Raw genomic sequence first — 24,278 nt, forward strand, 5'->3', positions numbered from 1 at the left:
GAAGTTCAGCCACATAACAAAAGTTTCAGATGTGTTCAGAAAATGTGTTTTCTGTCATGAAGCTTCTCAGCTTCCTTTTTGCCTTGTTTGGAGGGTTTGGAAAACGAGAGACAACTCTTCTCCAGGTGCAGACATGTCAGCCGTAGTTGTCCTGCAAAGTAAAGCTGTGTTTTCCATGTGCACCTTCAGCTCAGTTGCATTTTTGAAGGCTTGCAAAGTGATGACATCCCTAAATTTCAGGTAGAACAAAGTGGATGCTATAAACATGCTACTCGCTCCTTCCATGCCTTAGTGATGATCTCATTCCTTTATGCAGAGAAATGGAGCGTTGTTACAAACAGGAAACATGATCAAAACAAATTAACTGCACCCACCCACCCTTAGAGGTTCAATTATATCCCAAGAACTCGGTTGAACAAAATAGACTGCGCTTGTGGACAAGCATAGGGATCCGATTATATCCCTGTATTAAATAGGGGGTTGTAATAACATGGGAGAAAATCACAAGTTTCACAGGAAAAACTGGAAGAAATCCAGTTCTGAACTTGGCAGGCTTACTTGCATAATTGAAGGTCTGGGAGGTCAGTCTGTTCCACGCTATGGTTTAACTTAATTTATATAATTAAAGCTGCTTCCGTCTCCTTCCCCCCAAATAAATGTGGCAAAATGCTGCTCTGTCTTTAGTGCGGGAAATAATGAGAGTTATCAGCTGTGACTATGAATTACCTGGTGAACTCTGCATCCGTGAGGGAGATAACATCTCTGTGAGTCTCTTATCTGGATTCATTAGGGCTCATTAGATAACAATAACATTGCCCAAATAGTATTTATGCTAAAGCATGCTTGTTTGTTTCCAGGAGGAACAGAGATAAAATAAAAATAGAAATCCTTTCCAGTAGCTCTCTAAAAGATACATTTCTGCTAAGTGTAGCTGTAAGTGCATTTAACTTTGCACGGCGGCTGGTGTGCCGCACCGCACCTTGCCTGGTGCAGCTTGAGTAAGAATGAGGACGTTCTCTGCTCGTTAGCAGTGCCACCTGAGCTGCAGGTAAGGCAGAGGAGTGGAGTTGACCTGGTGTCTCTGTTGGAGCATGGTGCTGGTGTGCCCGAGCCCCTGCTGCGGATGTGGCCTGGCCCTCCCTGCCCACGCTGCGTTCCTCGGCCCTAATTACAGCAGGCCGTGTCTCAGTGGAGGAAATCATTGGTAACCCTGCTGCCGTGTGTCAGTGCTGTTTGTTCTCTGTTCATCCAGGCTGCTGCTGGGGATCCGTCTGAGCCAGGCACTCAGACCTGCGAAGGGCCAGTGACTGGCCTGGTCAGGTGTTGGACATGTCTGCTGCTGCTTTTCAGGGTGAGCAATGCTCACGTGATTATTAAAGGTAGCACAGGCCTGTGTTCTTGCATCGTCATCCCAACCTCCTAGTTCTTGGTACTTGCACAAGCAAGACTTGTCTTGTTACTGAAGTTTGGCAGGTGCATAGATGTTAAAAGCGTCGTCTCTTCTGTAGTTTTCCTGATCTGGCCTTTACCAGTTGCCCTAGGTTTAGATGGCACAGGATATAAACAAATGAGTTTGCTATGCTCCTGTGCTTGTTTTAGTAATAATCCAAAGAAGGGCCCTTGGGGCTAGCTTCTGCAGGGTCTCAGCTGCTGTTCTCAGAATAAGAGCCTTTGTGGGAGACTTAAAGAGGTGCAGTGGATTTTGCAGGCGTGGAGGCTTCCAATTCAGACAGTTCTACGATACTTTACTTCCCCAGATCAGCCTTGGGAGCCTGGTGCTGACTGCAGAGAGCAAGAACTATCACTGTTTAAAAATGTGTGTGTGGAAATAGTCTGCTTATACAGGAGAGCATCCCAAAGGACCAGTCTTTGTCTCCTGTCCTGTAGGCAGCAGGAACACTGGTGCCCTGAGCACCAGCAGAGCTGCTCCTCCCTGCTGCTGGGACCACACCAGCATGCTCTGACCTCAAAATACAGCTCATTTCATGACCTAAGGAAGCACAGTGGAAGGATCCCAGTAATTAATGGCAATTTTCAAAACTGTCTGCCTCTGCCCAAGCTGAAAGGAGATGAATTGTCCAACCTAGCACAAAGTTAAATTCTGCTTGGCATAATTTCTTGATGACTAAACTTGTAATTGGCTCCATGTGGTCTGTGGTGAGCTGGGACCTGCACAGCAGACACAGAATGTGTTGGAGGGAATAGGTAGAGGCAGCATTTGTATGGATGCTACATGCTTCAGTGTTTTAATTGTTGCTCTTCAGCAGCCATGTCCAGCTTTTTTAAATTTTATTTTCTCCTCTTTATCTTCAAAGGATCATAAGTAACTTGAAGGCTAACATCTCTGCTGGGGGACTGGTGCATCTGTGTTTCTTTTCTGTATGAATTCAGATGACAGTGAACCCTAACCAACATCCAGGAGCCTTGTGTAGTTGCCTTTGACATAGTTAACCAAAGCTGAAATAAGTCCCCAACATAACAAAACTACTCCAAGTTTTGCAGTTAAATTTTCTTAGTGATGATTGCCTGGTATATCCATTCTCAAGGCTGTTTCGATACCGTTTTAAGTTTAGATGCTGTTTTCCTACACATTGCTCACAGGTATTTGGCTTAAATACAAGAAAATGACAACCAAGTCCTGCTCATCCCTGTTTAAATGCCAAACAACTCCATTAATGTCATCATTATTACTGTGAGCCTATTAGTCTGGGTCTTATGTGAGCTTTTTTTTCCTTTCATATTTTTAACAATATTGTGCCTTTTTAGTTGAAAAAGGCCTGATTTCAGAACAAAAGTTGGCTTTTATATGCATGTTTACTTCCTTTAACTCTGGAAAATTTTGGCCTTTGACTTGAGACTCAACATTTTCTGTCTGCACGTAACCTCAGTGCTCACTTTGAGGCACATATGTAATTTACAGACTTCTGTCTCCTGGCAGATTGTTAGGGCTCCTGTCTGCTCTGTTGAGATGACTGCACATGGCAGTTCAAGTCACTCCTCTATTTTTTTTTCTACCAGGAGCAAAATTTTTGCTGCAAGCAGAACCTGAGCTCTCACCTCTGTTAATCTCTTTCTTTCCTTTCTTCTTCTCTCTGTGTCAGCCATGGTTCTTATTTTTTTTTTTAAGGTGTTGGTGAGTAAAATCAGGTATGTAAGTGGCTGTTATGGTAGAACCTCTTTGTCCCTGCCCTCTTGGTGCTGCGCTCCTGGCTGTTTCTGGGCACAGTGTCAGTGGTCCGTGCCTCCTCTGTGCAATGAAGGTGGCTGCAGGGCAGAGCTAGCTACAGCAAAGCTGCTGCTATCAAGTCTCTCTTCCATATGTTAAAGAAAACCAGTTCAACTAACGAGGTATCAGACATACAACCCGTTCCATAAATAATTCCATCCTTAGCAATGAGCGCTTATTAGCTGAAAACATTGCCAGTGCCTCAGGGAGCAATCTGAGGGAGCCGATTTTAAGGTGCTGAATGAAGCCTCATTCCCAGTGATCGGTTAAATGGTGCTGCCTAAGGACCAGTGAGGTGGAGGAGGAGGGCTGCAGGGAGGCATCTACTTCAGTAAGCAAGGAAAGGAACCCCGAGCCCTCCAGTGCTGTCATTCTTTGTGCCCTTCTGGTCTCAGCTTTGCACTCCTGTGGTTTTGGGCTGTGAGGTAGCTGAAACCCAGACCACCACCTTGGGATCATGACGTGGGACCTCAGCAGAGCAGTTGGCCTGTCTGTGCATGCCTCCTGGCATTGCTGCTTGTGTGGGAATTGTTCTGTGATGGAAGCAGTGCTGGATGTAAATACAAGGATGCACTCCACTCAGCTGACTTCGGCTGTGCTGAAAGGGAGGATAAAAACAGCCTAACTGTATATTTGCAGTGCCTAGTTCAAGGTGTCTATTTAGTTAGGTAGCAGTCCCTTACTTGCAGGGAAATGGCATGCTGTCTCTTCTCACAGCAGTGTCTCAGTGAAAAGTGGAATTGTTTTTGGCCTGGCCACGTAGCAGATAGCAGCCTTGCAGTTCAGCTTGTCACAGTCCTCTTGGTGACATGCAGCTGTCCTTAAGGGACTCAGTTCCCCCAGCCCAGTACAGGGAGCAGTAAGTATGCTAGGCAGCATGTGGGCAGTGTTCAGAACAGAAACTGCAGGAAAAGCCTTTTGCATACCATAAGATTTCATTATCAAAAAGCTTAAACTTCATGGAGAATTTTATTGAACATAGTTACACCTTGTCATGTTATTTTTAATTAACTTTTCCTTTTTACTAATCACACTGCAGCACAAGTGCAAAGCTGTTTAAAGGGTTTATTATAAAATTGCTGCTGGGGTGTTAAGCACTGAAGTGTGCTGGAGTGTGGGGAAAGCAGTGACACATGCATGTTAAGTGCAAAGGTTACAAAGATGCATTTTCTTAAAATATGCTTTTCTAGCTTTGACTTGGGAAAGTGATTAATGCTTATTGTTTAACACAGGAATTCAGGCACTTACAAGCTTTAAAAAGTAATGAAGTAATTTTATCTTGAAAAATACGCAGTAGAGATCTGTTACATGAGGAGTTCATAGAAGACAAGTTTGTAGCATTGGGATTTCCTTAAAGAAGTTGGTCTTTCTCCTGACAGCTTCATGCTGTTGAATAGCATCTCCGTGTAGGCTGTGATGGAATCAAAGAGTGCTTTATTTTTGCCTCCTTCATGACCTCCGAGGAGAAAAAACAGGACATTAACCTTTTCATGTGTACATGTTTGAAATTATAAACTTAAAAATCCTTGAATGTGCTTCTGTGAAAATCTCTTCCCAGCTGGGTTCCTGTAGACCAGCTCATTTCACTGTTGTCTTTCAATAGCAAAAACACTCTTGCTATTTATGATGCATTTTTTGGCTACTTGCCATTGCGTGCTGTTTATCAGCAAGCCTGATGTTTTAGGTGGAGGAAACACCCTTGCTTTTTTTGCCCTGTGTAATCAAGTTATGCCTAGCTTAATTCAGTTTTTTTTGGTTGCTGGAGATGTTCCTTTGCTGTGCCAGCTCTGCTAAGGAGTTTTGCAAGTGTTTCTTTTGTATTCCCTGTTTATTGTCTGCTGAGCTGGGATTCACCCTGTCATTACTCAATTAAAAATGTTAATCTTTACAGCAGCTCTTTTGTTCCTCACGTGTATAAACCAAAAGAGAGACAGAGATTAAAATTCTCATATTTTTTTCAGTTTGTAAAGGAAAACAGAACAAAGATTTATGGAAAAGTGATGTAGTAGCAGGGTTCAGTGCACTTGGAAAATGCTTTAATAGGTGTTCGGAAGTAGACTAATTTATCTGTAGGCAATCCTCAAAGTAGTGTTTGTTAACTTACTTTAGCTGGGAAAACAAGCAGTATTTTTCACCTGAGTGAAGTAGGACGAAGATTCACACTGCAGCTGTTGGCCACTGTGAAGTAAGTTGCCTAACTTTCTTTTCTAATTCTAGTTTCTTGGTGAACAGGACACTGTCTCATACCTTTTAGTGTTCTGTGGTAGGCTTAGCCTGCAGTCCAATAGTTTGTTTAATCGAAGTCTCCTTAGAGCTGTGAACTTTTTAATAGGACATCTACCTGTGCAGAAATTTATTTGGAAACTCTTGTGTATCTTTTCCTGGTCTGTTTCTATACCTTAGATGGAAGGTAAGTGCTTACAGTTACAGATGTGAAAATAATTATGAATAGCTGTTTGATTTATTGAAGAAATCTCTGATTAGAACTGATGATCAAGCAGGGCTGAAAAAGAAGGGTCATTTGTAAGGATGTAAGGAGCTGAACTTCTTCAGAGTTGATAGTGTCCATGCAGGTTGAGGATTAGATTTACCCAGAAGCAGTGCAAGTGTTGCTGTTACAATTTGACACGTAAAAGTCATGGTCTTTCTTTTCTTACATACTGATATAGCATCATTTTCCAGTATTGGGTTTTTTTGGAGGGATGGAATTACCTAACATGTAGTTGGTAATGGAAATTCCCATCTTCCTCCTACCACCCCCTTGATGTGATGATTTGTCACCTCCCTCCTCCAGCCAAGATGTTTTGAAGAAGCCAGTATTTTGAGGCAAACGGATAACTGCAGTGAATGCCACTGTATTGCAGCATATCCTTCCTTTATGCCAGCCAAGCTGTGCTGCCAGGAAGCAACGTGAAGGTGTTCAGAAGAAAACCCTTGCTGTAACACATCTAATTTTGTCCCAGGTCCGAAACTGATTCCTTTGAGAGGTGGTTATATGCTGTCATAAACGGTGGTGATACATTTCTAAATGAGTGCATCTCTTCTACTGTTTTCAAGAGCAGTGAAGTGATGGAGCTGCTCCCAAACCTGATGCTGAACATGGGCGCGTTTTGTTTATCTTGAACTCTTTCTTCAGTTGTGCAATAAGCTTCAGCTGCATGAACTCTCAAGGCCCGTGTTCATCTGGAGACCCAGTGCTGGAGTTCTTACCTGAAGCTATCATATTGTTCCTCCCCATGCTTTCCTGCTTTCTCACTCCAAGTTATCCCTCAAAAACATCAAGAAGTTACCTTGTATTTCTACAGGAACTTTTCTTGGTTTTAGTTCATTTAAATGGAAGAAACTTGAAACATTTAGCAAGGGTCTGTCTCAATGACTTCATTTTTCTTTAGGGTAATTTGGGAACATTTGAGCAGCTACCGAACAGGACATGCTTCTCTCTTTGGTCTGAAGAGGACTTGCTGTTGGGGAGGGCAGGCAGGGGAGGTGGCTGGGGTGGCAGCCCCCCGCTGCTGTCTGCTGTTAGAAGTTCCCCAACCTCAGACAGGTCCCAGTGGTTCCCCTAGCGAGGGAAAGGATGGTGTCTGTCTGTGACAGCCCTGCTCTTCTGTGGGCAGTTGCCTTGCCTCCAGGCTGGGCTCTGTCAGCGCACAGCGTCTCTTTCTGTCCCACATAGCTGCAGTCACACGAGCGTGGTTGGCTAACATCACTTGCCTGTGGAATGGCAAACATTTTCCCTTTTTCTCTTTTTATGCAAATAGAAATTCTTTCCTGTGCTGATCTCCTCGGTGGGGAAGTTCTGGCTTCGTGTTCAGTTCAGGCTCCGTGAAGGAGCCTGCTGCCTGCAGGGCCCACACCCAACAGTGAGCTCAGCCTTTAGTTCTGTCCCTCAGTGTCCTCTCAGCATGCCCTGACCTGGCCTCTTGCTTTGCCTGCCTGTAAAGGGGCAAACACCAGGAGCTTTGGTGTCTGGAAATGCTGTGCCACATGGCAGTGCTGCAGTGTGGTCCCTGCTTCTCCTTTCCCCATTTGTTGTTTACGCTGTGCCTGAGATGAGTATCTTATTCTTTTCCTGTAGATAATAATAGAACCCTGTCTCAACCATTACAGGGTTGAGTTCTGCTTTCAGGACGATGTGGCCAGCAAAAAATAAACGTGACTTTTGTAAAGCGTGTGTGACAGTACAGACCTGAGGGCTGGAGAGCAGTGGTCTGCAGCCAGGTGGGAATGTAAAGCAACAGCAGTGCTCCTGAAGAACCTCTTTTTCCCTGAGCCTGCTCATGGGCTGCCCAGTAAGATCTCCTCAGTACCAGCTTTTCCATTCATGAAAAGACTGGCTTTGCTTCCTAGTGGCAAAAAGCCACAGTTGTGTTGCTGATAAGCTGTGCCAATAACAGGTGTAGGAGGTGCCATTTGGGTTGATGAGTTTCCGTCATTGATCTGATCCATCTTTGGCCTTCTGTCACCTCTCTTTTCAAAATAAGTATTGTCACTTGTTTACGCCAGTTCATGTTGTTGTGTCTCTGTCAATATGGAAAATCGATCTGCCTGCTTTGATAAAGGAAGCACACTGCATTTGGTTTGGAGTCTAAATTGAGAATCTTTATTGATCTTTCCTGTTGGCCAGGGCTGATGAGACAACTGTTTTTGTTCTGATGCAGTGTGTATGGGAATGCTGACCTGTCAGTCTGTCACTCTGGATATTCCTGGAAATTTGTAGAAATGCAGGTGGATGGATTTATAGATCAACACCTGTAAAGAGTTTGCAGTCTATTGAATTGCCATGTGTTAATTGGACTATGAGCTGGGACAGAGCCCTCTTGCTTTTTTTCCCCACTTGCTGCTGAAGTGTGGCTGCTGCAAAGTAATATGGAAGCGTGTACAGAGGGGAAACTCCCTAGAGGGGTTCTGGTATTTCTGCATTAATTCCACTGCTGTGGTGAGACATACAGCTTGGTCCTTTTTTCTCGTTTCCTTCTCATATTCATTCATTTACTTTAGGCCTATAGGTCTTATTTTTGTCAGCACAGAGTACACAGTCTGACTCTGCTGTTTACAGGATTCCTATCTGCCATGCATTTTCATCATCTCATGGCTTTGCTGTGCTGCAGACTTCCGAAGCTATGAAGATGTATTGACTCCCTTCTGCCTCAGCCTGTCTGTGTCCGTGATGTTTTGGAAGCGAGACCAACGTTTCCTGGAGCCTCCTTTATCTCTTGTTTTTCTGCCTCATGAAAAATCTATCCTTTTTTATATTTGTATAAATTTTGGCTGTCTTATCTCATGAAATGTGCTGGCATTTATCTGTAACCTGCAGTTACTCGTAAGATTTATTCCCTACTTGCCTGCAGAGTTTAGTCTTGCTTTAAATGGGACTCACTTGGATGGCAGCCTTTTGCACTGCCCTTCCAAAGCAAAGATTGCCAGCTCTTCTACTAACCTAAAATACAACTTAGGAATGAAGTGGCTTGACTTGTCACTTACTTAGCACTATTTCCTGCCTTTTGATATGGTTGTGTTTGTGGATCTTGTGTTTTCAACTGCTTTCAGTGATACCTGGTAGCAAAAACTTCCTCCAAGGTATCTTTACAGCTATTCTTGCTGCTCTGGAGGAAGTGGTCTGAGCTAGTGGATGCATTTCTGTTAACTTATGGACAGGGAGGAACTTCAGGCTAGCATGGCTTGAATAATTTCTGACAGCAATTGTAATTGACAGCAGGAATTTTCTATTGATGGTGTGTCAAAATCAAGGCATTCATGTTGCTGTCTTCTGAGAGGGGCAGCCATGTGAACAGAGCAGTGCTGACTGCTCTGTTCCAGTCTTGCACTGGAAAGGACATTGCTTATGTTTTTCAGGTGTAGTTCAAGAGCTGGAATAGCTTTTCGTACAACAGATTGACGAAGCATAGAAGAATGCTGTGCTTGTAGGCCAAGGTTCACCCTGCTGTTTTTACAGATGCTGTATTTTAATTGTTTCTTGCTCTGTATGTGGAAGAGATTGTTTCATATACTCTCTGAAAACTACATGACAGTTAAGTGTCCTGTGTGCCTTTATGCTTTTCCCTACTGGTTAGATGTATTCATTTTTCTTTTTAATTATTGTCCAAGTGTTTTTGTGGATATTTTGCAACGCTAAAATATACAGGCACCAAACATGCAAAAGCAGCAGAAAGGGTTCTGTGTTGGTACATCTTGGAGATGCATTTTCCTTGTGATCTATGAGGTTGAGTCCTGTCTTTTTATGTACTCTGTGTAGTTCTGTTTTGGTCCAGAGTCTGGAAACGCTTGCCCCAGTGATGCTTTTGTCTTGGCTGAAATGTTATCTGATGCAAGGGGTGCTCCTGTCTGCTGGCTGTAACAGATACTTGCCTTCAGTACGGTGCTGTTACCTGTTCTCATTTCCTTCTGGTGTCATCTGAGACACTGTGGTCCTGTGCTTGAAATGGGGGGCAAACCACCTTTTGGGGATCTTTGTTTTAGGCAGACACAAGGAAAGGGCATGGGAGACTGCTGTTTTAAGATCTGCGTGCTGTTTCCTAGATGTTGTGCCTTTAAGAAAAAACGAAGCATTTCAGCCTGGTGTCCGTGTGAAATCGTGTTTACCCTACAGTGTTTATTAAACCTGAGTTAATTTTCCTCCTTGCTCCTTGGCTCCAGGAGCCGTGCCAGCGGCGCTGTGTGATAGCTGGCAGCCTCGGAACGCTGGGCTGTGGGCCAGCTTCCCTGGGCTGCCTCGCCGGTGGGCCGGGGGCTGCTGTGTTGGGGGCCTCAGCAGCCCTGGAGCGATGCTCTTGTTTAAAGTAATAATTAGAAAGCCTTAATGATTCTCCCTCTCTCCTCCCCTTCCTGTCTGAAGGGCTCTTGAAATGAGGCAATTAGCGTTGTGCTATCTCATGACAGCCTCCGATCTTTCAAGCAAAAAAGATGGCCGTGTGTGTTTACCTTCACTTTCGCAAGATAAGCAGGAATTGCTGCTGCTTCTCAGCCTGGTGATGCTTTCATCAGGACTGCCCTGGCTGAGGAGAGTGATGAGTCGTCACCGCTGCTCCTCACAGCAAGGGTGGCCGTGGCCTGATTGCCACCTAGCCTGAACGGATAGGGCTGGCTCCTGGTTCGGATCCCAGCACTGCCTTGGCTTGAGTGTTTGCAGACCTAGTTGGCAGGGAAACTTTGTCTGGACAAATCTGGGAGAAGTTCCATCTGTGCCGCCCACAGATGGGTTACCAGGGTGAGACCCGAGGGGTTGTCAGCCTTACATACCAGCATCCATTGGTATCAAGAAGGTGCTCAGTAAGTGGGTGTGTCTGACAGAGATGTCTGTGCTGCTGTAATTCCTCTGTTGCACATCTTTCAGCATTACTGCTGTTGCTAGGAGTATCTCCTCTGCCTTGGCTATCTTAGGGGATTCACCGGCAGCCCTGAAAAGCACCAAAACAAAACATGAAAGAGGACAAGAGCTGCCCCTGGCCCAAGAGTAAATGACTGGTCTGGGCTATGAAGACTAGTCAGTTTCTGGGTAAAAATGCCATGCTCCTGGAAGGGTAAAAATGAAAGTTTTTCCAGCAGATAAAGCACAGCTGCACCAAGACCATTTCTATGCTTTGGGATAAACACCTACAGGACGTGCATCCGCATGTGAATTTTATTTACACAATGTTCCACTTACACCAGCAGCGTTTCTTGACGTGACATTGCAAGGCCGAGGCATTTGGGTTTGGTTCCTCTTTTTTGTTTTGCTTCCTTGTATAGACAAAATTGTACCAGTTGTACCAAATTATGCCAGATTTAGTTCTGCTGTATTTTAGGTTGCACAGTGAACCATGCAGGCTAAAATTAAAAATAAAACCCCACAAATAACACAAATTTTGAAAACCCTTCTAAAGCTCTTGTTAGGCAGCAGAACTAAAAGTGGAATGTCATCCTCCCTCTCCCTTAACTTGCTGGTTCAAATGTAAGAGGTTGTCCTGTGCTTCTTGCAAACTTTTAGTATTCAGCCAAGTATTACTCAGAATAAATAAGAACTGTCAGTTCTGTTGAAAAAAAGGTCATGTTTCTATGGCTCTCTTCTCGGCTGCTTTGCTTACTTACTTGTTTCCTTTTAGAACAATCTGATTAAATGAGTCTGACATCTAAAAGAATTGTACCAGTGCATCGCATAAATGTGATTTCTTGAAAATGAGATAAATTTTCTGGGAACCATGCTAGGTCTTGGGCTGTAACATCACCTAAGTGTAAGGTGCTTGCTTCCAACTGAGGGATGTGGTTTGCATTGGTCACAGTAAATGGAAACACCGTTTTAGCTGTATTTCCTTGTCCACATCATGCTTTTCTAAGGAATTAAGCTCTGTTTGGAGTTGAGTTTTCTATGAAGTCATGTTCTTTTCAGTGATACGAATGCTAATCCAGATTAAGAGGTAAGCCCAGTGTGGCAGGTTTGTCTGTTATCAGTACAGACCGGATGCAAGCTGGTGTTCTGAAAGGGAGAAGCTTGGTGTCCTGTTATGTATCTTTTGTGCCTTCCCAACTGCTTTGTGAAAATTAATTTACAGTGTTTAGGAAAATTCATTTTATGTGATAGATTTTGTCCAGAATCTTCCTCCCTGTGGAGGAGGAAATATCAGCTGACACTCAGGGTTGACTCTGACTTGTCTCTTCCTTTTGATGACTTCCATGCAGTACGTACGCTAGACATTTTCCCTGTGGGATTAAATTGTAAAGCCTGTTCAAGCTGAAGTTGAGTGGGTTGGGGTTTTCACTTTGCTGAGCTGAAGCACAGCATCATGTCACTTACTCGTACTGCTGCTGATTTGGTCTCTCAGGCTGCTTTCTTTTTCTTTTCTTTGCACCTTCCACCCCCCAGCTTATTTCCCTTGGACCTTTTAGGAAATCTCAAGAAAAGCAGAGTCGCTGACACTGACAAAACCAGGCTAATGACAGGAAGAGGGCTGTTGTCCCAAAACGCAGACAGCTCTGCGCTACGTTAGCACACTTCAAGCTTTCTCTCCTCAGAGTACTTGAGGAAATGTTTACAAGAAAGCTGTATGTCGTTGGCATCCATTTATGGCAGTTATTTATTTTTCAAGGCAGTCAAATGAACAAAATGTTGTTATTAAAGTGTTTGTTATAAAAGCAGAGGTCTTAAACCTGCTTTCTCTTGGACCCCAGTCTTTGAACGTATTTCATGTTCCTGGCAGAAATATGTTTCCACTTTTGCAAAGCTAAGCTCTGAGAGCAAAGTGGAATCACTTCATCTTTGTGTTGATGTCCAGAGCTTTAGCAGCACTCCAGTGCAGGGCACAGCAAGCACTCTGCACTGCAGTTTTTCTCGTATGCCAAATTTAATTGGCTTCAACTCTTGCAAGAGAGGATATATACATATATTTTGCTCCATATCAGAGCTCCAATGAGCAAACTCTGGCTGACTGTGGTATGAGGAATTCTTTCCTCTCTGCTGAATGTTTTCAGGGCTGTCACAGTTTCCTTGAACACTTAACTGATGGGTTTTGTCCCAAGACCAGTGGGAGCAGATATGGCATGTGCCTTGTCCTGGTGGCCCTGCAAGCACAGAGGTGCAGGTTGGGAGCCTGGGGACACTGGAACCTAACAGAGCTCATCCCTGCCCAGGCTGTTTCTGAACAGGGAAACGAAATAGTGAAACACATGGGTGTTCAGGCCTCTAGAGCAGAGGCAGTGAATAGGCAGAATCTGAATTTTTCAGGTCGCAAGGAGCTGAAGTGAGGTGGCTTTCAGAGCAGGCTCAGTGGTGCGTGACTGCTGCTCCAAGTCTCCAGGTTAGGGTGGCAGGCAGTGTGCTCCATGCATCAAGTTCTGAGGGGCAGACAGGCAGTTTGAATTGCAGCCATGCATTCTTCAGGCAAGGCAGAGGATGTTGATGGATAAGAAAAACATTTCAGAGTTTCCTAAAAAGGAAACTTATCTAAAAAAACCCACCACCACTACCAACAACAACAAAAAAAAAAACCCAAAAAATAACTCTAAATGTTATCTATTTCCAGAAGATTTATGTGGTGTCAAGTTTTAAAGTTGAAAGATTATTTGACAGTAAATAGAACATAATTAAAATGCTGAAAAAGCAGTAATAATTCATGCTTTCTGAAGTGAGGCAGCTACCTCCTGCCTGGTTTAGAAGGAGACTTCCTCCATAGATAGGGTTTGATGAACAACATGTCTTTACATGATTTGGTAAAAAGATCAGTTAGAAGTTCATTCTGCTCACAGTAAGCAAGGGCTGAACAAAGACTGATGGTGCCCATTAAAAATGAATCATTTCTGCAGGAGAAAAAATGGCCTTACTGGGAGCGACAGCAAAGAAAAAGAAGGGCAGGAAATGAGAGTGCAAATTAGACAAAATTGGGTGAGAAAATATGTATACTGTGAAACCAGAGCAAGGAAGAAGTTACCCTGAAATTTGTATTTCGCTTTTATTGCGCCTTACTGAAGCATGAGAGAGTCTCTGAAGGGCCCAATGTCTTTGTGTTCCTGGTGTTAATTTTTACCACTCCTTAGCTTGCTTTCTTCTTGAGGGCTTGTTAGTGGCTGCTTTGTTCAGTGACATCTTTGGGGGAAGGGAGGTGGTTTTTCCCCTGGTGGAGTGTTAGTCACTGTGCTTTCTGTGTTACTGGGGGTGTTGGTTGGGGTTTTGCTGTGACACGGGCAGCGGCACGCTAGGAATTGGGCTGTCACTCATCCAGCTGCTTTCCTAGGGGCTCACTCCCAACTGAGTGTGTGTCTTCATGCAGCAGCAGGGAGTGAGATGAGCAGTGATGGCAGGGAGTAGGCACTAGCAAGAGGCTGGAAATTTGGCTTTTGGGGTTAGTGGTGGGCCTGTAGATGTCAGTCCCAACGCGGTGATGCCTTACAGCCTTGGAAGTGCCTGATGCTCTGCTGATGTAAATTCTTTTTTTGGGTGGAAGTGAGAGTACAGAGGGAATCACGGTGATTTTTTTTCTATCTTGTCATTCTGTTTGTTCTGGTGCCTGCGAGTTCATTTAGAGAACTTCTTACCGATTCTTCTCTAAGTGCTGGTTTACTTAGGAAGTTTAATAATGCCATCACTCAACAAAAAGTACTGGAGAATTATTTTAAGTGCTTCGCAAATGCAGAAACCTGGAAACAGGTTCAGGATGTGTGAAATCATCACCACTCTGAGGGTCAGTGTTACTTGAGATTTGTAATTCAGAGCATAATTCTCAGAATTTTAGAAGCACAGATTTTTTTTTTTTAATAACTTATTTTGGATAGTGCCATATGCAGTGGTTTGAACTGAAGTGATTGTGCTAATTTTCATAAAGCTGTCCTGTTGCAGTCATGTAACCTTTCCAGCTAAGGAATGTGATAGTTCTCTGTCAATGTGTAAAAACTGGGCCATGCTTCCTGATAGCAGCACGAGAGCTGCTGGGCAAATTAACACTGGTAATTAACTGGGCAACTAAGTTGTTACAGCGGGCAGGTAGTCTTCCTTGGAATGGACAAATCTGTGTGGAATGACATTGTAGTGGCAAAGTAAGCCTATATCACTACCAGCATAGCCAGGAGGGAAGCTGCAGCAAGTCATCAGAGAGCTGCTGTGTTTGAATAGCCAGGGCCATTTGTCTTCACTCTCATGCTTAGAAAAATGGTGAAGAACACAGTGTTTGTAATGCTTTGCTCTTTTGTGCTTGACGTTTTGTGGTGGTTACTAGGCATGTTCCCCCCCCACCCCCAGGCTACTTGCTCTCCCAGCTGTCATAACCTTCAGGAAGCCGTGCAGGAAGGGTCAGCTGGACCTGCAAAGGAGCTGCATTCGGTCAGTACGAAGGCTAGAATTGGTGATACGGATGGAACGGTGCAGGACATGGGCTGGCTCAGGGCTGTGCATAACTGCATTCATCCAGTCTGCGTGGAGCCCCGCTGGAGGCAGATGGGACATCCAGCTGTGATTGCTTCCCCCTTATCTCTGTCAGGCACTGCTCAGTGGGCTTGGAGCATGGGGTGACCAGCTTCTGCTCTCTTCTTACAGCAAGCAGAACAAAGCTGGAGTCAGATAGCCCCCGGCACAAAATTGCACAGAGCCTGGCATGTGCTCAGTCGTTGCCTCCTACCAGGGCAAGCTGTGCATGTGGTGCTTATGTCATCTCAGGCGGGCTGGGCTGCTGGAGTCAGATGCAGCCATTTAGAAATGGCATTTGATTTTTCCTTGCTTCACACAAACCTGCCTGAAGTATTTCCTGAGGCTTTTCTCAAAAACTGTGTCAGAGCAGCAGGTTAGCCAGTGACAGCTCTGTTTGCAGAGTTGAAATGTAGCACAGTGACACTGCAGCATCTTTTTAAGATGCCCTTGATTAGAAATGTCTTGCTCTTGGTTTACTGAGCTCAATTCAAATATTTGATGTTGTTCAGTGTGTTGTGGGTTTTTTTTTTCTTCTTTAGTAGAGACATAAAGAATATTATAGTGAGAAATGCTGAAGTGCCTCTAGGACTCAAACAGCTTTGGGGACCAGGAGACTGGAGTTAGATGCATCAGAAATGTCTCCCCTCCATGATCTACGTGCAGCTATGGCATGGAAGGAGATGAAAGATTTCCTGTTTCACTCTGCTTTTACTGCTTTATGTGTTTGACCTGCTCTGTTTGGCAGGATGTCCAACTCAGAAGTCTGAATTAGCTTACACATGAGGCCAGTGAAGATCCTGACTGCCCTCCTGGGGACCCCCATGCAGAGCTGCAGGTCCAGCCCAGTGCTGGCTTTGGTCTGGCTGGGTGTGAGCTCTGGACCATAACCCCAGGAGTGGGGGGGGGGGGAGGGCAGAGGGCAGCTCTCCAGCTCAACTTTCAGTTTAATTTGGGTCATTTTGGAGGTGCTGGATCTGTCAACATCAGATCCTTTGTGCTTGGCAGATCTTGAGCTGGTTTCTGAACTGCAGCCAATTTGGAAAGCATTTTCAATTTCCATTTCATTTGTTTGGCCTCATGCTACATTCATCAGCAAAGGTTGATTTTTACATTCTTAATTCTTTTTTCCTGTCAGCTTCATCAATTTGATTGTTGATGAGTATGAGGATATTAGGATATGTTGAATCAAGCTGATCTGTTTCAGATTCAAAACAGAGATGCAACATGCACTTGTGCTGCAGAGTAGAGGGGAAGAGACAGAATGTTGTTACGGACTGATCCGTGTGCTCACGTGTTGTTACTCTGCTGTTAGTAGAAACAACACTGTAATTGGCCTCAGGAGTCAAACATTTTTAATTTGAATCTTATGCTAGCTGGACAGAAGGTGAATGTGGAAGATGAAAATCTGCAGAGGATTCTACCGGTTTATGGAAATGGTGATAGCTGATGGCAGTCTCCTGCAAAAGCACAGTGAGCTCCATGATCCTTCAAGAGAAATCAGGAGACATAAACACTTGTGTTTAATTTCCTTGAATTGTGTTTGATGCACACCAAGTAGAATAAAGTTAGCTGGGGGGTTTGCTGGAAGTGCGTACAAGCTGGACAACTGGGATGGCGTGTGAGTGCAGTGGGGTGAGCTGCCTTGCAGCAGGCATGTGTGTGATGTGCAGCACAGGGAGAAGTCACCTGAACACTAGAAGACAAGACTGAAAACAAGATATGGGAGTGTGTGAGTCCATGCTGCAAACTGCATCCTTCCTTAGGAAAGTGTTATGTCTGAGCTCATGGGAAGAGAATCACAGCTGAAATTACCTCCTGACGATTGAACCAAATGGGGTCTGAAGGTCTGTTGGGACTGCCATGAGTCAGTGTGTTTCTCTCTAGACACTTGCCACCCCTTGAACTTCTGTGATGTACGCATTTTTATTGATTTCAGCTGAAATATCCCTAGCACCATGTGGCACACCATTTAAATTAGCTGCCCCTTCATGATGTAATGCCCAGCTGGAAGGCTGCGCTGCCTGTGTTCTTTGCTTTCTTTTGAAATTGCACTCTGCTGTAGCTTATCGTTTTTGGGTTCAGCTTTGTATTTATGTCAGTGTGGTGTGAACTTCCTTCAGGCTCTCTTGCTTTCATATGCTCAACCCCTTGCCTACTGAAGCCTGCAAAAAAAGATGGCTTTCTCTTATCACTGGATTAGATCTATTTTTGAAGTGAACTTTTGCAGTTCTCACGTTATAACCCTGCATTGACTTTAATGGAGCAGGGTGAGTTGCTTGCTTGCGTGTGGCCATTTGAGTTCTGTGTGACTCAAAGGTGGAAAGCAGATGATTTCTTTTAGTATCAACGTTTTAAGTGTTGCAATTTGTTCTCACATTCCCATTAAGTTTTCTTCTGGGCAGCCTGAGTAGCTCTGATTTGTTTGGATTTTCCCTGAAATTCATGCTTAAGAGCTCCATTTCAGTTTCCTTGATATGTGCTTCCACACACCAGGTGCCTCCCTCCAGCTGCAGCCCAAGTGCAGAAGGACTCTTTTGGGTTTTGCAAGCTGTATCCTTAATGTGAGGTCTCTTCCTCTTTCATAACATTGTTCACTTGCGTTCACTTTGCAAGCTGCAGCTTCATGTTCTCTGCGCTTTGGATTTCTTGCTGAACGGCGTGCAGTGCTTTCCTCCATAGGGAACAGTGTCCTCGCCTCCCTTCAGCCCAGCTGTTTGTGTAACGCGTTGGGGTGGTTGTATATTCTGTTCCTGCCTCCAGCGTGCTTGTAGTCACTTGTAGTTCAGAAGTATCTGCACATTTATTAAGGCACACACTGCTTCATAGCTGTCGTCTTGGTGTGGTGTGTGTTAATATAAAACAGACACGGCTAGCCTGCAGACGTCCTAAACTTTTTGAGTAAGGTCTTACAGGATCAGATGTCACTTTACAGTGCTCTAAATCAGAAAATGAAAAGGTTTATATTAAAGTTCACAATGAGTATCAAGGCAGGCTGAAGCGGATGCAGCCCTCACGGCATGGATGGAGTCCCCTCGCACTGCTGAAGTCTTGCTGTGCTGGAGGCATTGCTGCTCCTGCGGGTGTGCAGAGCTGTGCTTACCATAGCTGCAGAGCTGGAAGGAGATAAGCTTGCAACATTTCCGTTTCAGTCCTCTTTATTTTTTTTGTTGCCATTGCTACTGATACAGTAGGGTGAAGGCAGGATGTCAGTGGTCTCCAGAGGACATGGGGCCTCCGAGCGGAGCACATCTGTGGGTGTGGGGGGAAGGCTTGCAACCAGCATGAATCTGGTTGTTCCCCAGAGGATTCTCCCCTGCACACAGGATTATTTTTAGTTGGTATCATTGATGTGTACTTGGTGAGCTGTTAGACAATGGGCAGTTTGTATCAAGACAGAATCCCAAGAAACGTTGATGAAATAAAATGAAAAGGGCAAGAAAAAGTTAGGATACCATTAGATCAATTATCTTCAAGCCAGTCTCACTGGGCTGTCTGCAGCAGACTTCTCTGTGCTAAAATGGGAAACAAATGCTGGTGAATGTGACAAATGTTATGCTACTATATTTATGTTTGTCTCCTTTAAAAAATGCTTCCTTATTTTAACTAGTCTGTGGCATGCTGGGTGTTTGTCTCCATTTGATTAATGAGACTTCAAAATGGTATTTATTAACTAATTTTCCAATATGGTCTACAAGCACTTAAAAAAAAAAAAACCACGCAAAAAACCAACAACCCGAAGTATCCTCACATTGATGCCGATGAACAATCTTCAGTAGTGAGAATGAAGGAAAGGCCATTGAGTGAGCACATTTAAACTTACTTAGCTCTCTTCCTTTTTAGAAGTGATCTAAATTTAGCATGCCAAGAGTTATTTTGGTGCCTTAACTGATAAGTGTGTTGTCCCCTCTCAGCATATTCTGTGTGCAGATTTTCAGAATTCCAGGAACAGCAGGATGTAACCTTTCTTTCACCTGGAAACATAAGCAATTCTTGGGGCAGCTGATAGGCGACGTAATGAAAAATGGGAGGCAGCCAGGAGCTGGAGCCAAGGCAGCAGCCTGAAATAGGCCTGCCAGAAGGCTTGCTTTGCACTGCCCATGCTGATGTGTCAGAGGTGGTATGAGCAGAAACACTGAGCTCAATCTTGCAGTGCATGTGAAGAAGTAGTCCCAGTCATTTCCTTTTTCAGTGTCGTGGAAGCTTGGCTAAATAGATGTTACAGTTTCAGCTGTCTCAATGTATGGTAGCGCCTTGCTCCATTTCTTTATGGTTTCCTTTCCTTTTCACTCCTGGGCAGTGTGTCCATCATCCTAAAAACTCCAGCTCCAGGGACACAAAAATGAGGCAAAGAGAGTCCAAGTTTGAAATGGTTTGGAGAGGGTGATCGGAGAAGGGGGGAGAGGGAGGCAGTGAGAGGTTGCGGGGAGGCAGGGGTGCAAGGGGTTTTGGTTGTGCTGGTTTACAGGCCGCATGCTCATGGGAAAGGGTACAAAATATTCTGGTTTGCACATCACTCGCTAAATGATTAATCGAGGTCACGTTTAATTATAGAATCAGCTCCATCTCTGTCTGGCTGGAGGTGCAGTGTGCTGCGGTTGGGCTGTATGCAGTTGTGTGTCTCGCTACACTGCCTTGCCAGCTGAGGAAATGTGAGTTCCCAGACATCCAAATGCTCAGTTCAGTAAGATGCTTTAATGCCATTAGAGCAAGCTAGGGTTCAATATATAACTTCTTTTAACTCAGAGGAGTGAAGAATAATTGTATCAAACAGGCAGAGAGACTATCCTTGACCCATCTGCCTCCTGCTCCTGTCAAAATGAGAATTTGTCTAAATGAGTCTTGAATAGTCCTTGTTAGTGAGTCAGGACACCTAGAGTCAAGACAAAATAGTTAACAGATGTCACAGTTACTTGACAAAATACTAGCTGGTTTAGGAAGCTGGGGGCTTCATCAGCTGCTTTGACAGTAATTAAGATGCTGCACGAGACATCTGCGCAGTGCTTCATCTCATCTGGGGCTGCAGAACCTGGCAATGCAGCATGCTGATAGTCTGCTTTTCTGTGTGCTGTCCGTCGGGTGTGTGGAGGATAATGAGAAGTAATGGGGAGAGTTATTTTTGTTAGCTGCTGGTGTATATTTTCAAAAAAACAAATGTGAACCCTCCAGCTAAAACTCTCTTTAGGAATTTGAAGGCTCTGGAGAACTGAGCTGATGAGACAGCTGTTTGTCACTCCGTGTTCCCTTATTTAATTCTAGTAATAGAGACACATAAGCTGTGCTGCGTTTGCTTTCTGTTTTCTCTCCAACTTGATTGCTTACCAGCTTCTAAACTTGAAGAATGCTTAAGGAACGTGTGCTAATGGAAGAACCATCTGATGATGCTGTCACGGGTTTTAGACGATTTAAAAAAATATTGTACTCTGATAGCTAGGAAACTTTGTTATTCACCTTTCAGGAATAAATAAGTTACTTAAAGGTGAAGTCATTCTTGCACAGGTATGGATATCACTGGAGATCAGGAGTGTTATCTGTCCAGGTCATTGGACACCTGTCATGAACACACACCTGGCTGCTCAGGCTCTGTGTTGTCACTGTTGGCTGGTGAACAGAACAGCACCCTTATCCTGTGCTGACCAGCAGTTGCACATTCTTACCTCTGACTTACAGCTGCAGAAACAGTGCTTCAACATGCTTCTGACGTGTTTATCCTAATCAGGACATTATATGTGCCCTGGTATCGTACACATGCTGACAGATCTTAATGCAATTGGTGTGAAAAATTCCTTAACAGCCATATGCTTCTTCTTTTAAAACTACTGCTTTTAAAAACAAAGCCAAATTACGAAATGGCGAAGTAGAAAAACAGCTACTTGGAGCCAATTGCGCAGCAATGACTCGATGAGTATTGACTTATGCTGCTTTTATCTGTTTTATTTTCATGTACAGACTGTGATCTCTCTCTGCCATCTTTGTCTCACTGTTTCAGTTAGCAGTGATTGATCCCAATTCAAGGAATTTATAAAAACTAAGTGTCGTGGGGAAAAAAAGAGCCTAAGGAGTAAGGCCTTTGGAGAGATGTAAGCTAGTTACCTCGTGTGTATCAGCGGTTGGAGAGTTACAGCCTGCTTTAGAGGCAGAATAAATAGTGGGTTCTCATACAACAAGCTCGATGTAGTATGTTGGAGGAGAGTTGAGACTTATGTGTATGCTGCAGGTCTCAAGAATGCTGTGTTATTCTCAGTCAACTTTCCATGTCAAGTAGCTGATGCTAATTAAATAGGCCAAGCGTTTCCTGTAAAGCCAAGTGTCTGATGGAGGCCTCTGGCAGATGGAAAAAGGGTCAAACTATCTGACAATACACAGTATTTTACCTTCTCCTGAGGAGAAGAAAAATGTTACATGTAACAGTATTCAGAAGCTTCTGAAGAAGTTGTTCAGATGCTGATCCAAGATCCTGGCAACGTCTTGGTCACTGGGTTGTGTTGCCATCCAGCCTGAAGCTGGGGAGTTCTGTGCTTGTCTGTTTTGTTATACTGGGATAAACATACATGAAAGGGAAATATTTTGTTGTTACCGTTCTTATTCTCTGTTTCTTCCTAGCCATTAGCGTGAGGTTTGTGGTCAGCCTAGGAAATACTAATTTGATCTATTGTGTCAATGGGTATAAGATGAGAAAATCACTTGAAACGACTTCTTTCGGTACTGAGTAATGCAGAAATGGGCAGATCTTACTGTTAGTTAAATTCCAGTATGTTTGAATATAGGTTGGTGGGTGAGGGAGGACGGTGCAGGCTCGGAGCTTTGGCTTGGCATCCCCCGGGGAATGCTGTGTGGCTCATCTGGCATGAGCTGGGAAGGAAGCATGGCAAATGTCCCAGTGAATTGGCATGGGTTTTTTTTTTCCTATTCCAAAAAACTTCTGCAGTACACAAGCCCACAGTGCCATGAGGCACATCAGGCTGCTGTGGTAAAAGATGCCGTTTTAGTTCTTTTTCTATCAGAGGTGTGGCAGGAGTGGAATTCCAGTGTGAATCTTTCTTAAGGACATAAGGGATTAATGTATCTTAAAATAGACACCGCCAACTTAGAAGTGGGTTTTTCAGATGTGATTATGATGAATATTGCGGGGAAAAGAATGGGAATAATGGTATTTGGGATAACTTGTTTACAAGATTGTTACATTCCTCAAAGCCTGGAGAGCTGTTGTGGTTTTATGTGCTCCAGTAGCCAGGCACATTTCCATTTTGCAGGGTTATTTTTAATTCTGGTGATCACATGGCACCACAGACCTCTCTGTTGGTTGCTGGGGTGGGCAATGAGCCTCCAGACTGGCTGGCACCCACCTTGATTTTGGGGGGGGAGGGTGTCACTGACTGTGGGGTGGCAGCTGGAATAGGGGCACCTCCTGTTTCTAGCATGTGCTTTTCATCAGGGGACAGGTAGCTTTGCAGTGGTGCAGCTACTCCTTAACCACAGCATCCCCTGCCCCTGATGGCAGCAGTGTCAGTGGAATAAGTGTGGCATATTGCTTCTCCTGTATGCCTGATAATTTATTTACATATTCCACCTAATTATAGCGTAATAATAGACTTGAAACAATGTGATAATTATTTCGTTTCTTGAGTGGTTGAAATTAACTGTGCTCATTGCATATTTACTCAGTATAAAAGATACAAAATGTTTAGTAATTGTCCAGAAATTCATTATCTGGATAATATTCTGTTTCTAAATGTGTATTGCATGGCCAGTGATGTGTCAGCAGCAAGCATACAACAATATCTGATGTCATTACTTTTTTCTGTACATGCCATCTCAGCTATTGGTGTGTTGTTGACAAAAGTGCTGTTTGGATGGGAGTTCCAGTTTGTGCTGAGATGCTCTTGTTAGCTTGGTACTGAAGTCTTGCTCACAGTGCGTATGGACCACTTTCACGAGCGTTGGGATAAATAATATGTTATCTTTTTAAGCAGGGGAGAAATAAACAAACCCATAACAGTGTACCTTCTCTTTTGTTTTACCAGCCTCCACTGGTCCAAGCTATTTTCAGCGGTGATCCAGAGGAGATACGGATGTTGATCTACAAAACTGAAGATGTCAACGCCTTGGTATGTGACTTGGGATATGTTTGTGCTGGGATTTGTGAGTGCCATGCCTGTGAACTTTCTCAGTGGCAATGCTAATCATGTCCTTAGCAATTAGCATGTAACAGAATGGAAAATGTCTTAAAGTTAGAGGCTCAGGGCTTCAGTAGAGTCCTCATTATTCGTCTGACATATAATTATGTCCAGCAGGTGATTTCTAAATGTAATGGTAATGATTCCAAATGTGCAGGTCATGGAAGGACATTGTTTTCTTGCACATTGAGAAAATGAGTGAAAACAGCTGAAAGCTGCATGTTTTTATTCTCTGTAGAGTCTCCTTTTTGGAAGAGTCTTTACAAATCAGGAGCTTTTATTCACCATCTGACTGTACTTGAAACAAAGCTTAACTAAAAGTCTCAGCAGTGAGAGTAAGGAAGCAGCATCTTGGCCACTGTTTGTCCACAGAGGAGCTGCTGTTCTTCAAATTGGCTTGTTCTAGATAGAGCAATGGTAAGCAGCTGCAAACAAGTAGTATTTAAGTATTTTAACAGAGAAAAAACTCTCCACTTGAGCTTTATTTTTTTGCACATTTCCTTTTTCTTCCTTAGGCTTCTTAAAATTTGTTTGTAACTGAAATCTGTACTATTTGAAATTAATCCTGCCAGTCTGGACTACAATTTGTGGCCTCTCAGATTGGTGACAGTATCAAGCAGAAGTGGAGTGATGTTTTCCAGGTGTTTCTTAGACTTCGGAATCAACCTTCCTTTTCTTCATGTCTTTCTCTGACATAGAGTCACTAGTTCATTCAGAGCTAATTCCAGCACTTTAGCCTGGTGCAGCCGTGGCACTGCAGCTTTTACAGATAGGCAGGGTCCTGACATCTGGATCAGAGGTGCAGAAAGGAGCAGGAGAGGTGAGCGTGTTCAGTTCTCTGTCAAGTGGATGGAAAGATTTGCTTCTGTTTTTAATGAGGAATTTGGGCAGAGGAGGAAGACCTTGACGTGAGGCTTTCCTTGTGATTCACTGACTGCTTGTTTTCTTGAAATGTCTTCTCAAAAGTGCTTGCTTAAAGCATCTTGTA

General features: G+C 43.9%; 1 protein-coding gene across 10 annotated transcripts in view; it reads left to right on the forward strand.

Moving 5' to 3' along the window:
- The window catches only part of ANKRD44 (ankyrin repeat domain 44), a 124,391-nt gene that overhangs the window by 29,547 nt on the left and 70,566 nt on the right, over window positions 1-24,278 (forward strand). For all 10 annotated transcript variants that reach the window (XM_048953911.1, XM_048953907.1, XM_048953906.1 and 7 more), the window contains exon 2: window positions 23,138-23,221. In XM_048953911.1, coding sequence (XP_048809868.1) covers window positions 23,186-23,221 — 36 coding nt within the window. In that variant the 5' untranslated portion in view covers window positions 23,138-23,185. The remainder of the gene's footprint in view (window positions 1-23,137; window positions 23,222-24,278) is intronic.

Source organism: Lagopus muta, chromosome 8 (assembly GCF_023343835.1).
Source record: "Lagopus muta isolate bLagMut1 chromosome 8, bLagMut1 primary, whole genome shotgun sequence".
NCBI lineage: Eukaryota > Metazoa > Chordata > Aves > Galliformes > Phasianidae > Lagopus > Lagopus muta.